Here is a 10,165-nt window from a genome sequence, read left to right on the forward strand (position 1 = left end):
CTAACATATCGTGTTCTTTTTCAGCGTGAGTGCATCTCGATCCACGTTGGCCAGGCTGGAGTGCAGATGGGCAATGCCTGCTGGGAGCTGTACTGTCTCGAGCACGGCATCCAGCCCGATGGCCAGATGCCCTCTGACAAAACCATCGGTGGAGGCGATGATTCCTTCAACACTTTCTTCTCGGAAACTGGCTCTGGCAAGCACGTTCCGAGGGCTGTCTTCGTTGATCTCGAGCCTTCTGTAATAGGTAAGTTACAAAGTTACAGTTGGCGTCATTGTGATAACGATACAGTTGACGTCATAATGACTATACAGTTGTTCATTATTATACTGTCTTATATGCGATATCATTAAGCTATTGGAATAAATTGACATGGTTAACTATTAAATTTGCTGCATCGAAATTGTGAAGTAGTCTAGCTTACTAGAACGTAATGGTCGACGCACGCTGTAGTAACTACAAATGCAGCAATTGGTTTAGTTTTAACAAGTGAAATTAAAGTTCCTGCTTAGGCCGGCGGCTGTTTAAAGCCGTGCATAAATGATGCTCTGTGCCGTCGTGTCTTACGTTGATTCCCCATGCTGTGTTAAAGGTTATCCGACAAAAATGGCCGTTGTCCTGTCAATAATTTTCGGTTATCTCCTTTTGCACAGACGAGGTTCGTACCGGTGTTTACCGTCAGATGTTCCACCCCGAGCAACTCATCACTGGCAAAGAGGATGCTGCTAACAACTACGCACGAGGCCACTACACCATCGGCAAGGAAATCGTCGATATTGTCCTTGATCGTATTCGTAAAACCGCCGACAACTGCACTGGTCTTCAAGGTTTCCTTATCTTCCATTCGTTCGGTGGCGGCACTGGTTCCGGTTTCACTTCCCTCTTATCTGTGAAGCAGTGGCTGTGTTGTTCAAAGCGGATTTACTGTTAGCCGGAGTTACCCACAGCTCATTGATCTGAGGCTATGTGTAGATATTGCATACTGATGGTTGGCGTTGGGCCCAGGGCCTGTTTACGAGTCAATTTTGTTACCCACGGCTGCACTCCCATTATTTTAAATCTACTCAGCTTGTAACGTGAAAGCTACAGCGTCTCTTAAAGTCAGATGTCATTTAATTAAATTTGCTCCTAGCAGGGGAAAAATTTGTGCGTATTATAATTGTAGCCAGCATACAAAAAATACTTTCACAAAGGTTTGTCCTCGACCGAACTCTAGTAAAGGTTTTAACGTGGATCCACAGACCATAATTGCATATAATTCAGGATACTGCATTCTGCAATTCGCTTCTAAGTATAAATAATTCTTATGATTATAATTATACCTAAAATAATTAGAAACTGGCCGTTCATCACATTATCGTTGCACTGATTCTTGATGGGAATGAACGAAGACGCAACCTCAAGCACCGTATTTTTTTCAGACTCCTTCCATCAGAACCATCTACGGTAGAGAATTCTTGGTGCCAATGGTTAACGCGTGTCTTGCGCCGTGACGCTTTTCTGAATCGTTGCTTGTGAAGTTGACGCGGCGCGTCAAGCGTCACTTGACCACCAACAATTAGTCAAGAAGAAAAGAAATATCAAATAATTGACGTCCAATTTAGTAACTTAGAAGAAAGTCTCATATTTTGCATATGTCTTTGGCATAGATTGTATCCAGCGAGAGGAATGCAGCCTGGATTCGAACACTATTACGAGTATATAAATGCAGGGAAAACATGCAGCCAGCATATCTAGATTGTTGATAGATTTCAACAGTTGTCCTAGGATAAATAAAGGACAGTAAATAAGTGATTATTTTTTATTATTTTGGTAAAGACTTGTGATGTCAAAGCTCATCCCAGCCAGATTTCTGCCAAGGCGTAAATAAAGTAGGCATGCTATTTGAACATTCTTCCTGATTGCCTCACCTAACTAGCAATTAAGTCTCCACCGCAACCTCAAATTTTGTGACATGCCCTATGTCTGGGAACCATGTACTGCAGTAACAGTTGTCGTTCCAGTTATATATTCCAGCCAATTGTTTTCTAAGAGCCTTTCGTTTTGTGTCTTTTGATGTTTAAGGGAGGTAGGAATTTAACGTATACATTTTTTAAATTAAAATTTCTTGTTGATCGATTAGAATTCATATCGAAAATGAATCTGGGCAATAATAATTCATGGAATTTCATCTGAAAACTAAAATCGATAGTAAAAAAAGATGATCAATTTTTCGGCGAATGAAAGGCATATCAGAAAATTTTAATCTTTTTCGTGTACATTTTGAATCTCACAGCTGATTGTAATTGCTTTATATAAAAGTGTTTAAACTGATACTAGAGCTGGTTTCCGAAATGTTTTTAATAAAGAGCAGGTGAATCTACATAGCGTTTTTTTCAATTCTTAGTAACTTTACTTGTTGCGACATTGACTCTATACGTATATATCTCTCTCAATCAAGTTTTTGGTTTGTTATTAGGCTTTTTGGACTTTTAATTAAGTCCAAAAACTTGATTTAAGACTTTTTTGGTATTGGACTTTTTTACTTGAGAGCCGCATTTGTCACAGCCGTTCATCCGTCCCTTGACTAATACATAATTATTGCGAGAAAATATAAATGGTAAAAACTGGAGGGGAGTAGAAACAAATGGATCAGGTGATATGTTTTAATGCTCGTGATATGCAGGTAAAAATACCATGACGCCGGTGGTAGGATTTATGAGTCAATTAATACTCTTCTCCTTCTCCAATGATATCCTCAGCGGAGTCGACGCCGACCTCCTCGTAGTCCTTCTCGAGGGCGGCCAAGTCCTCCCTGGCCTCGGTGAACTCGCCCTCCTCCATGCCCTCGCCCACGTACCAGTGCACGAAGGCGCGCTTGGCGTACATCAGGTCGAACTTGTGGTCCAGACGAGCCCAGGCTTCAGCGATGGCCGTGGTGTTGCTAAGCATGCACACGGCACGAGACACCTTAGCCAGGTCACCGCCAGGAACTACGGTGGGTGGCTGGTAGTTGATGCCCACCTTGAAGCCCGTGGGGCACCAGTCCACAAACTGGATGCTCCGCTTGGTCTTGATGGTAGCGATGGCAGCGTTGACATCCTTGGGCACGACGTCACCTCGGAAAAGCAGGCAACACGCCATGTACTTTCCATGACGCGGGTCGCACTTCACCATCTGGTTGGCGGGCTCAAAACAAGCGTTTGTGATCTCGGCCACTGAAATCTGCTCGTGGTAGGCTTTCTCGGCAGAGATGACTGGCGCGTATGTCACCAATGGGAAGTGAATACGCGGGTAAGGGACCAAGTTCGTTTGGAACTCAGTCAGGTCGACGTTGAGGGCGCCATCGAACCTCAAGGAAGCGGTAATGGACGAGACGATCTGACCGATCATGCGATTCAGATTAGTATAAGTGGGTCGCTCGATATCGAGGTTACGGCGGCAAATATCGTAAATTGCTTCGTTGTCAACCATGAAGGCGCAGTCAGAATGTTCCAGAGTAGTGTGTGTGGTCAGGATCGAGTTGTAAGGTTCGACGACGGCAGTGGCGACTTGAGGGGCAGGGTAGATGGCAAATTCAAGTTTGCTTTTCTTGCCGTAGTCGACCGAAAGCCTCTCCATCAAGAGGGAAGTGAAACCGGAACCAGTGCCGCCACCAAACGAGTGAAAGACCAAGAAACCTTGAAGGCCAGTGCAGTTGTCGGCGGTTTTACGAATGCGATCTAAAACAATTTCAACGATTTCCTTCCCGATGGTATAGTGACCTCGTGCATAGTTGTTAGCAGCATCTTCTTTCCCAGTGATCAATTGTTCTGGATGGAAAAGTTGTCGGTAGACTCCAGTCCGGACCTCATCTGTAAAATAAATGACGAATCGGTCAAAGTACTCAAATCAATATTCAAAACTCTTTCATCCTTATTTTCCATCCATCCTTATTTTCTGTCTTTAATTGAATTATTTACTCTCTCTCTATCTCTGTCAAACATATGATATCGCGTAAAATTCAGCGGCACCTCTGAAGTTATCAATTTCAAGCGAATTCCGGTTAACTTGAAAGACAGTAACAATCAAAATAAGAATGGATCATAAAGCCACCTATAACAGACGGTTCCAGGTCAACGAAGATGGCTCGGGGCACGTGTTTTCCCGTGCCAGTCTCGAAGAAGAAAGTGTTGAAGGAATCATCGCCTCCACCGATGGTTTTGTCAGAGGGCATCTGGCCATCGGGCTGGATGCCGTGCTCGAGGCAGTACAGCTCCCAGCAGGCATTGCCCATCTGCACTCCAGCCTGGCCAACGTGGATCGAGATGCATTCACGCTGAAAAAGAACACAGTTATTAGGGAGATTCGAGAAGTTCACTCAAATTTAGGGAAGACATGATTGAAATCTACAATGTTTCTTTTTAGTTATGCAACAACTGTAGGCCAACTATTGGGAATAAAGCTGGATTTAATTTAATGAGCTTTAAAGCAAGTGCCCCATTTATTATTACGAAATCGAATGTCAGTAAAGCGTATTACCATCGTATGATAGTTTAATGAATGTTTCAAAACGGATATAATAAAATGTACTTGTGGGAGCTAAAAAATTATTAAAATAATATTAAGGCTAGGCCTATTGAAGATATCAAAAGTCATGGCAAAACAGTGACTGACAAGCGTTTATACATGTTAAAGCTGGGTTTCGTTAATGTGTTGATCTGGATAGTTTGTGTCGATCCGAATTCAAGATAACTTCTCAACTACGAAATACTGTAGCTTGTCTGGAGGCAATTTCACTTACAGAGCTAACGAAAAGATGAGTTTTTTGAACGAAAATTCGAATCGGTATCGAATGAACATATTGAACATGTTTATGGGAGGAACAACTGAAAAGGTTCTCCAAATTTTCACAAAAAATTGAAATCATATTTGACAGCGAAATCTAACACCACGCTTACAAGAAAAACTATCAAGATTACTTTACTTGTTAAGGTTTGAAGATGGTAACAAATTGACTTTCGCTGCGTTAATAAAAAATTTGCGAGTTTAGTTCTGCATTTCACCTATAATATGACTTCAACCTGTCATGACAAACTTTCTTACTTCCATATCAGGATTTGACTTGGGAACCTGCTTTTTCAAAGAAGAAAAGGTTATTAATCCGTCTTCTTCGCTACGCACGGCGATAACTTACTCTTGGTATCGGGGCGTAGCAGCGCTTACATGTTTTGTGGGCTTGGCGGGACATCATCCTAACCCGTTATTAGTCTGCTGAACTCGTCACTATCAGTCTAATCTCATCCCTGCAATGTTACTTGTCTCTTTGACGGTGGTCGGGCACGACTCTCGTTTCTCGTGAATTTATATCGACGTAGTTAGAGCTCCGCTGCAGTTTTTTGGATAATTAGTCTTGATTTGCTTCATGATGATAGGGTTTGTTATGGAAGACACCATGTCGTATTTCCTCGTTTTCTTCATAGAAAAGTTATTATTTCTAGCTTTAAAATTATTCTGGTATTCCGGTAGCAGAGTCAGATCCTATTAATTTAAGTGGCATAGAAACTCTAGGTTGGGAATTCTCTGTGAAAGAATGAGATGCTATGAACTGCTCAGTTTCCACTGAAATTTAAAAAGGACTCGTAAGAAATAAATGCTCGAAGCAGAGGTCTGGAGAGACGTAATGTCAAAACATTTAGCGAAAATATTCAATTATCAGTAATTTATGGTCTGTCTAATGTTAACCCCTGTTGCAAATTCTCAACACGATCACTATAAACGCGATGTATTTTTCCGCTCGCAAGTGAATGGCACTGTGAGGCAGAACAGTCGGCACCGTATGTAATATTAGCGACTTCCACTCCTCACTCTGACTAATGTTCTCCTTATATCTTTTTTGTGTGCAGAAAACTTGTTGTCGTACATGAATATATTTTCAACATAGAGCCAAAATGATTATGCTCGATTTACGAGTAGGCCGCCCAAACTGGCATTAATTGCATTTCTTGCAGTAAATGCGTAATTTTTAACGTCAGTTGATACCAGGCGCTGCAACTGCGAGTCGTATTACAAAAAAATTAATTAATGTTAGTTGCTGCTTCAGTTACATTTTAATCAAATCAAGCAGGGATGAATTATAAACGATATCGAAATTCCTAGCATATGAACTCAGAAAATGAGCCGATCAGAGAGACGCTCATGCGATTAATGAATCCTAAACCAATTCAAATTTCCGGTAAATTTTCCTTCACCGTTTGGATCTCCTCAGAAATTGTATCTGTCTAAAAAGAGTGTGGTTGCACGTAGGTTCCTTCGCAACATATGTTGCTATTTCCTCAGCAGAGTACGAAGAGTTATTGTTCAGTAAGCAGACGGGAATTTTCGCGGAACGCAGATGACCGCAAAACAGCTGGAGTCGAAGACTCAAGGAATAACAGCCAAGCGACGGCAGGACGTTGACATCGAAGGTACGACGTTGAAGTCACCGATGCATAGTACGCTCGTATAGCCTTTTTTCGTGAATATTTAGTATGATATAAACATATATTGATACATAGGAAAAGTAACGATATTATGATTTTAGAATGAATTTGCACTCGGATTTTTCAACGGTGAAGTCACACAGGCACAAAGCGTCAATTCGATTCTGTAGCAAAAGCGTATATAAAACAAGGGAAAGAATTGAGAAACATTGGACTGATGTCAAACTTAAGAGAAAGAGAATGCACCATGCAACACGGCCCGCATATTTAAAGGGAAATGATATTTAGAAAATATTTTAGAAAATAAACTAAAATTCATCTTTCCAGCAGTCCCCGCACCCCGCACCTGCGCATTCCTGAATGCTCCACACGGGGAGGAGGTAAGGACTGCACCCCCGCACAGGCCTCTGATGACGTCATCCTTACTGTAATTACCCCCCTCCCCCACCCTCGCAGGTTCAACAGCTCACTTGCATTTAGAAAGTCTCCCGTGAACAACTTCTAATTTACCTTCCCAATTGAGGATTGTTACTAGGGAAAGCCAATGAAGAAAAACGAACGTTAGACATTTCGGGATAGACGATGTGCTTGTAAAATGCAGGTAAACGGGCTGGTGGCATCACGCCGAAATTTCAGTCATAGTATAGAGATTACATACATAGGAATAGGTATGCTAGTCGATTATGTACATAGCTTGTAGTTTCGTATTCTATAAGAAATCTTTTCTACGTTTAACAAATTACTGGCACATATTTCGCGTAAAACGGTTATAAGCAAACATGGATTTAGCACAATTAACGATTAGATATATTAATTTAATCGTTCAATAAAAATTTTCGGTTTACTTTAATCATGACACAAATGCTAACGTATTTCCGAAATCAGACAAAGTTAATAAATATGAGCGCTATAACCTATTATTTTAACTGATCTTATATAAAAAAATATTAAAATTACTCCTGTTGGAGGAGGTCATCGAAAAATATATTTGTCAGCCGTCGAAGCAGCGAGCCAGCGTTAGTACCGCTATAACACATCCGGTTAAAGCACTCAGCAAGTGATGGCAACATCTGGCAACTGCGCTGTGCAAGCTTGCGTGACTGAAGTCTGATGGTGACTCAGTCGTTGGAAGCTCTTTTTGTTCGCTCGATATTACCTGTCGAGCTTCTGCCCTGAATGTTGAATCCATGCACCGTATACCAGGCGGGTTATTTTCATTTATAAATAATTTGCTCTACGTGGTAATCACAATTCAATTTACATATTAATCATCCAGACCATTGTTCCTCTTGCAATATATTGCGCGCTAAAGTTTATTGATATTTGAAAACACGCGAGTCTCCATCATGTTCCCCGGTCGCCAGAAGCTATGATCGCAACAAGATCATGCGAAAAATTGAATGAAAATATCCTTCAAATATTTGAAAGGATTGTGTCATTTTGTTGCAGGATTCAAACAGCCCAACATAAAAAAAGAATTATATAACTAAAAAATTAATCAAATTCTGTTGCGTTCAGAGAAGATCTGTGGGTCAACCGCAGTGGCGACGAATGTGGCAGTAATTATAATTATTGCCTAGTAAAACAAACAACAGTGATAAATTTAAAAGTGATGATGACGGAAATCGAAAATCTTTAAATAATTGTTTCGAGTTGCATCTAATTCGAAACGTTCCAAGAGGTCCCACTCCCAGAATGACACAGTGAATTTAGTTTGAGATGGTCATTAATTGTTTAAGTTTCAGGAGCTCATAGCACCAGATACATTATTTGCAACGTCATCAAAACATCGTTAACCGAAGCAGCATGCGTCAGAGAGGAAGAAGCCTTAGTAAGGACAGAGTCATTGCTGTGTTGGATAGGCCTAACATTCGTCAGAGAGTCGTTACATGAACGAAGTTCGGGACTAAAGTAGCTAAATTGTGGTCATTCTCTCGTATGATAACGTAATTTACGTTTACACGCTCATTGTTAATTGAATTAAAACTGTGGCTACATAGTTGGCAAAATTTACAGTATATATTTATAAAACAGAATTCACCCTGCAAGAATAAGTCAGAAAACTAAAAAATGATTACCTATTCGTGTTAATTCAGTGGGTTCGTAACTTCGTTTAGAAAGGTAAAAAAAAAACTCGTGACATCTAGAGCGCTGAAGTATGCATGCAGAGCTCAAGGGCAGCTCCGCGCCCTGTTCCCACGACGCCTAGGCAGGTAGTCAATCAATATCCCAAGCAAACGACAAAACACAATCGGTATTCTTATCCCGCCCTCTACCTGCACGAATATAGGTTTTTAAAAGTTTGACAGAAGAAAATGATGTAAACTCATGTTCATAAACTAATTATGTGAGATAATACACTAGCATGTGCAACAAATAAATATTTTTTGCAACTTGCAGCTGCCCATGAAACGGTGATTGAAGATCATAACGAGGTATAGGTAGTTCCTCGCGAGAAAAAATGTCTCGGTGAGTGATTTGACGATCGAAAATTTCACCATTACATAAACACGGTTTCTTACACCTTTTGAAAATTTTTGATGAGTCTATTGATTTAATAATCAGGTCATCAATGGATACATTCCTTCAGGCGTCAGATATGATAATGACATCGGCTCACCGAGTCATGCCAACACTGTGAGTCAGGCACGAAAGTTGTCATCAAATCGGATTACCTTAATAAAATGATGGTTTCGAGAAAGAAGCAAATATTTAATGTAAGTATATATATACACACTTACCATGATTACTGAAACGCAGAAGTCCGAGTTGAGTCAATGAAGTAACAGACGCAGAATACGTCTTGAATAAGTAAGTGAGCGCGCGTTCACAAGTAAGCCTTCTCGTGACCCTCGTAATGCAGCAAGTGGAGGACCGAGTTGCTCTTGAGGCTTATATACCTTCCGCAAGGTCTGGGCAAGATGGAAGGTCTAAGCAATTTTTGATAATCGAACACGGATCAATCCAGTTTTATTGTTGAATCATCTTCTTTTCATTTACTTTGTCTTTAGCCATATATTTATATATTTATTTCTTATAGATACAACGGCCTCTACATTTCTCTCAGTGAAAATCTCATCTAATCTTGCTCTGCAACAAAACTAAACCTGAAATAAATATTCAGTTCCATCAGAACGCATATTGCTAAAATTTGAGAAAAATTCTGCTTTGATATATCAAATGCAAAAATTATATACATGCCATAGTGTTATAATCGCTCATGGGCTTCCCGTTAAAAAGTATAATTGGCTGATTCTTATTCGGAAATAATATTCAGCATAAAAATAAAATAACACATTGGGTCTTTCGAATAACTCATTCAATAAGTAATGGTAGTAAACTGACTTTCGCTTAAAAAAATGTGCCATGCATGGGTTGTGCCCGCATTTTAGGAAATAGCAGTTAAAATCTAACACCCAGGTGACTTGTATAACAAACTCGCTGGTGGAGTTGATTCCGGTTCGAGCTGCGGTCGATTACGGACGTGTGCCTGTGAACATTGAACAATCGACTAGATAGATTTGTGTCCACCTAGATATAAGCCGAAATCGTATCTCACATATATTTATCAGTATTATAAATAGGTAAGTCACGTGTGAGTGGAGGAGAAGTTGAGCCTCAGAGCTCGAGCTCCTAATTACTATGATGCGGCGCCATAAGCGGCGTAGGGGTGGGGGCGCGTCCATGTCCGACTCAGACGTTGAGGCCGGCCCTTCTCCTTTGC

General features: G+C 40.7%; 2 protein-coding genes across 2 annotated transcripts; one reads left to right on the plus strand and one right to left on the minus strand.

Annotated features, from left to right (window-relative positions):
- Positions 1-24: 24 nt before the first annotated feature.
- LOC108677301 (tubulin alpha chain) lies at positions 25-1,494 on the plus strand (the record flags this gene model as incomplete). Its single annotated transcript, XM_018165515.1, is given in 3 exon segments — positions 25-247; positions 655-890; positions 1,423-1,494. Coding segments are annotated over 3 exon segments (531 nt in total), but the record flags the coding sequence as incomplete, so codon positions are not given.
- Positions 1,495-2,632: 1,138 nt separating this feature from the next.
- LOC108677303 (tubulin alpha-3 chain-like) lies at positions 2,633-9,318 on the minus strand. The gene is made up of 3 exons (XM_018165516.2): positions 9,183-9,318; positions 4,076-4,298; positions 2,633-3,834 (listed from the first exon to the last, which is right to left on the minus strand). The coding sequence occupies exons 1-3, from the start codon at positions 9,183-9,185 to the stop codon at positions 2,708-2,710; spliced, it is 1,353 nt and encodes a 450-aa protein (XP_018021005.1). The 5' UTR covers positions 9,186-9,318; the 3' UTR covers positions 2,633-2,707.
- Between the last annotated feature and the right edge of the window lie 847 nt (positions 9,319-10,165).

This window comes from Hyalella azteca, unplaced genomic scaffold (genome assembly GCF_000764305.2).
Source record: "Hyalella azteca isolate HAZT.00-mixed unplaced genomic scaffold, Hazt_2.0.2 contig4484, whole genome shotgun sequence".
NCBI lineage: Eukaryota > Metazoa > Arthropoda > Malacostraca > Amphipoda > Hyalellidae > Hyalella > Hyalella azteca.